At 34.5% G+C, this 4,827-nt stretch overlaps 1 protein-coding gene across 1 annotated transcript; it reads left to right on the top strand.

Annotated features, from left to right (window-relative positions):
• The first annotated feature begins 2,315 nt into the window (after positions 1-2,315).
• Positions 2,316-3,212, top strand: LOC127677716 (taste receptor type 2 member 116-like). Its single transcript, XM_052172733.1, has one exon. It carries the CDS (start codon positions 2,316-2,318, stop codon positions 3,210-3,212), a length of 897 nt encoding a protein of 298 aa, XP_052028693.1.
• The last annotated feature ends 1,615 nt before the right edge of the window (positions 3,213-4,827 follow it).

The raw sequence follows: 4,827 nt of genomic DNA, 5'->3' as shown, positions 1-4,827 counted from the left end.
AACAGATGCTTGTGAGGATGTGGAGAAATAGGAACACTTTTCTGCTGCTGGTGGGATTGCAAGCTGGTACAACCACTCTGGAAATCAGTCTGGAGTCTCCTCAGAAAATTAGGTATAGTACTATCTGAGAACCCCGCTATACCACTCCTGTGTATATACCCAAAAGATGGTCCAATGTATAACAAGGACACAGGCTGCATTAAGTTCCTAGCAGCCTTATTTATAATAGCCAGAAGCTGGAAAAAAAACCCAGATGTCCTTCAAAAGAAGGATGGATACAGAAATTGTGGTGCATTTACACAATGGAGTATTACTCAGCTATTAAAAACAATGAATACCTGAAATTCTTAGGCAAATAGATGGAACTAGAAAATATCATCCAAGTAAGGTAATCCAATCACAAAAGAACACACATCGTATGCACTCACTGATATATGCATATTAGCCTGAAATCTCTAAATACTCAAGATACAATTCATAGACCACATGAAGCTCAAGAAGAAGGAATATCAAAGTGTGAGTGCTTCGGTCGTTCTTCGAAAGGAGAACAAAATACTCGCGGAAACAATTGTGGAGGCAAAGTGTAGAGCAGAGCCTGAAGGAAAGGCCAGGAGAGACTATCCTACCTGGGGATTTATCCAAGAGACAGGCATCAAACTCTGACACTACAGTGGATGCTAAGAAATACTTACTGAAAGGAACCTGATACAGCTGTCTCCTGAGAGTCTTAGAAATACAGAGTCAGATATTCACGGCCAACCATTGAATGTACTGAGTGCAGGTTCACAATGGAGGAGTTAGAGAAAGGACTGAAGGAGCTGAAGGGATTTGCAGACCCTTAGGAAGAACAGCAGTAACAACCAACTAACTCCCATAACAACCCCCCCACGCCCACCCCCAGCTCCCAGATACTATTCCACCAACTAAGTAGTATACATCATTCTGACTGCATCTGCAGCAGAGGACAGCTTTGTCAGGTGTCAAAGGTAGGAAAAGTCCTTGGTCCTATGGAGGTTTGATAGACCCCCCCATTGTAGGGGAATCTAGGGCAGGGTTATGGAAGTTGATGGGTGGATGGAGGAAGACACTCATAGAAGCAGGGGGTGGGGGATAAGAGAGGAGGCTTCTGGACGTGGGGGAAATCTGGTAAGTGTATAACACTTGAAATATAAATAAATTAAAAGAAAAAGAAAAGAAAAAAGAAACTGAGAGTGGGGTCAACCACATATACCATAATAAACATGAGGTATGCTTTACTGCTTAATTACTGTTAATATTGTGTTATTGGTTCTCAAATGCATATTACCTATTAAAGAGGAAGGAAGAACTAGCTAATGTTACTAGTCTCCATTTTTTTATGTCATGTATGTTCATGTTTATAGTAAAGATGACTGAAGTGATGTTGGCATAGTAAAGGGAAGGTAGATAAATTGACAGGTCATTCATGCCTATAGATAAATATATCCTATGGGACAAAGTTAGACAGAAAATTCAAAGGAATTCTGCAGCATTTATTGCCTCATTCCCCTTAGTGAGTGCTTCCTTTCGTTTTTGCAGTCAATTTTCTAATATTCAAAATTACTAGCATTTCTTAAATGGCAACACCTTAAAAATTATCAGAATGCCATGCATGAGCTACATAAATACTGAATGTTAGAAAAAAATGATGTTGATCAAATCAGTTTTATATTCAAATAAGTGTGTGAATCTTTCCATATTCATTTATTTGCATAAAATCAAATGATGAAAACATGTTTACTCAATACAGAGATTTTTAAAAGTAATCATTTTCATGAGATTATTGAGTTGTGGATTGTTTGTAATAAGTGATTTTATCCATAGGCTGTAACCTAGGTGATTCAAAAGTTTCTAAAGACATGTGGTACTAAGTACTAGTCATAAATTCATATTTTTATTGCCTTATATAAATAAAGATTTTCATGTGATTTACATAAACTCATGTTAACAGCTTAACATATGTATATAAGAAGAAAATGAGCAAAACAATGCAAATAAATATATCTTCATTTGATTCTCAGCACAAGATATCAACATTTCCTACATCAAAAATTGCAATGACTCTAGGCTGCTATGTGTAAGGCATAAGACATCTGGATGGAAGTCAGTTCTTCTGTCTAAGACTTTTTTGATGGAAAGTGTGAAATCATGCTTAATGGCTTCTTTGATATTAGACCTGTAAGTTGATTAAGGGAACATGATATGGAGCTTTGTTTATTGAATATGCAGAACATTTTAGCAGCATGTTTTAATGAATCTTAAGTAATCACAAAAGAAATTAAAGCATTCAAGTGAAGATGAATGATGTCCTACAGATCACATTTATAGTCATTCTGAGTGTGGAATTTATAATTGGAAACTTTGGCAATGGATTCATAGCAGTGGTCAACATCATGGACTTGGTCAAGAGAAGAAAGATCTCTTCAGTGGATCCAATCCTCACTGCTCTGGCCATCTCCAGAATTGCACTGCTGTGGTTACTATCAGTGAGTTGGTGCCTATTTATGATCTACCCAGGAAAATGGATGACAGAGAGAATTGTTAGGATAATACTCAGTGTAGGGACAACATTCAACCATATTAGTCTCTGGTTTGCTACAAGTCTCAGCATCTTTTGTTTTTTCAAAGTAGCAAATTTTTCCAACCATATTTTCCTTTATTTAAAGATCAGAGTTAAAAAAGTTATGGCAGGGACATTTATAATTTCTTTGACTCTCTTGTGTTTAAATATTATACTTATAAATGCATCTGAGAATATTTTAATCAATGAATATAATATAACTATGTCTAACAGCTTGATCTTGAATAACGCACAGCTTTCTATGCTGTTTCCATTTGCCAACACCATGTTTGTGTTCATACCTTTTGCTGTGTCACTGGTCACACTTATCCTGCTATTCTTCTCCCTATGGAAACATCAGAGGAAGATGCAACGCAGTGCCCATAGATGCAGGGATGCCAGCATGAAGGCCCACATCAGAGCTTTGCAGACACTAATTGCCTCCATCTTCCTGTATTCCATTTTCTTTCTGTACCTATTTATCAAGGTTTGGAGTTCTCTGCTTCTGAAGAGAACACTGCTGCTTTTGATCAAACAGGCTGTAAGAATTGCTTTTCCCTCCATGCACTCCTGGGTCCTGATTCTGGGCAATGCTAAACTGAGAAAGGCTCTCTCTCTGTACTCCTGTGGCTGAGGAGTAGGCACAAAGATGGAAATCCTAGAGTCCACAGAATTGAGGTTGATTTATGTGGATCATCTTGAATATCTTAGTGGAAAATAGATTACCAGAAATTCTTGTATTTATAAATTTTCAATTCTGAATTATATAAAAACTATATGCCATTTTTCAACTTACAAGATAGTTGTCTGAATAAGTGATATCTAAGCAGTTTACATGGTCTGAAAAACATATATAAAATTATGTTTGTAAATATGTAATTACAAAAATTTTATAAATGCATATTATTTGAATGCAAGAAATAATTATAACAAACATTAATCTTATAACAGTTAATGGCTTTTAAATATCTCAGAATAAAAAATTTAAATATGGGATATATATATATATATATATATATATATATATATATATATATATATATATATAGACATACATTCCTTAAAGTAGAATTTTATAATTTTATAAACTGCTCTGGTTGGTATTTTTGTCAACTACTCACAACATGGATCATCTTGTAAGAAGCAATTCAATTGAGAAAATACATCCATCTAATTTTTCAGTCAGCTAGTCTTTGACCATTTTATTGATTGATGAATGATGTGGGTAATCCCAACTTATGGTAGGTCATGCTATAAGATGGTGGTTCTGGATTTTAAAATGGAGTAAGCTGAGCAATCCATGGAGAATAAACCAACACTCTGTATCCCCCCATGGCCTTTGCAACACTGTTTCTGCCTCTAGATTGTTGTCTTGATTTCCTACCCTGACATCTATTCAAGATTGACTGAATTATGAGTTGAAATAGATTCTTCTTCCCAAGCTTTCTTTTCATCATGTTTTCCATACCAGTAGGCAGCAAGCTAGGTCATATTCTCACAACTATTTTTATATGTATAAGCTTACATTTTGTATAAGAAATGACATAACTCATAGTTTACTGGAAATATTATAGCCTGTTCATCATGTAAAACATAAGATTAAACTTACAAGCTTAAAATACATTATGGCATCATGTATCTGCATTTTAGTAGGTGGGATAACAACCTGGTTGTCATAGGAACAAAACTTTAGAGTAAGTTGTAACTGACCATCTAGAAATAAACATAGAATATTTAATATGCTTGCATGTTGTTAGCATTGACTGAATAATACACATAAGAAGGTAAACTTTTAAAAATAATTTATGTGCAAGAATGATATGAAAAGAAACATTACATATGTTCTGTTTAAAGTGTGGTTTAAATTTGTGGGAATATATAAATTATAATATAAATCTTTTTATATATTCAGGAATTTTAGAAAACATATTTCCTTTGAAATCCTGCAAATTATTATTTTCTGTTTCTGTTGTTTTGCATGGTTTTTCTTAGTTCTCCTAATATAACGCCTTCATTATTTGTTTAAAGAACTAGAAACATCTTATAAATGTCATTTCTACCCTTAGTCTTAACCAAAAGATCAAGAAATGATGCCTAATTTTTGTTCACCATTTGGAGATATTTTATGGAAAAACAGATTAAATTCAATCAGAATGATAGGTGCAGTGACAGGTTTAGTGAAGTCCTTCAGGTCTCAGTATAGTGACTTGAGACTTCTTACAGTTCTATTACCAAAAACAATTACACAG

Source organism: Apodemus sylvaticus, chromosome 2 (genome assembly GCF_947179515.1).
Source record: "Apodemus sylvaticus chromosome 2, mApoSyl1.1, whole genome shotgun sequence".
NCBI lineage: Eukaryota > Metazoa > Chordata > Mammalia > Rodentia > Muridae > Apodemus > Apodemus sylvaticus.
This window is presented reverse-complemented; position numbering and strand designations above follow the sequence as displayed.

Bases quoted from the DNA above. Each gene is read 5' to 3' on its own strand.
- LOC127677716 (XM_052172733.1), top strand. From the start codon at position 2,316: ATGAATGATGTCCTACAGATCACATTTATAGTCATTCTGAGTGTGGAA.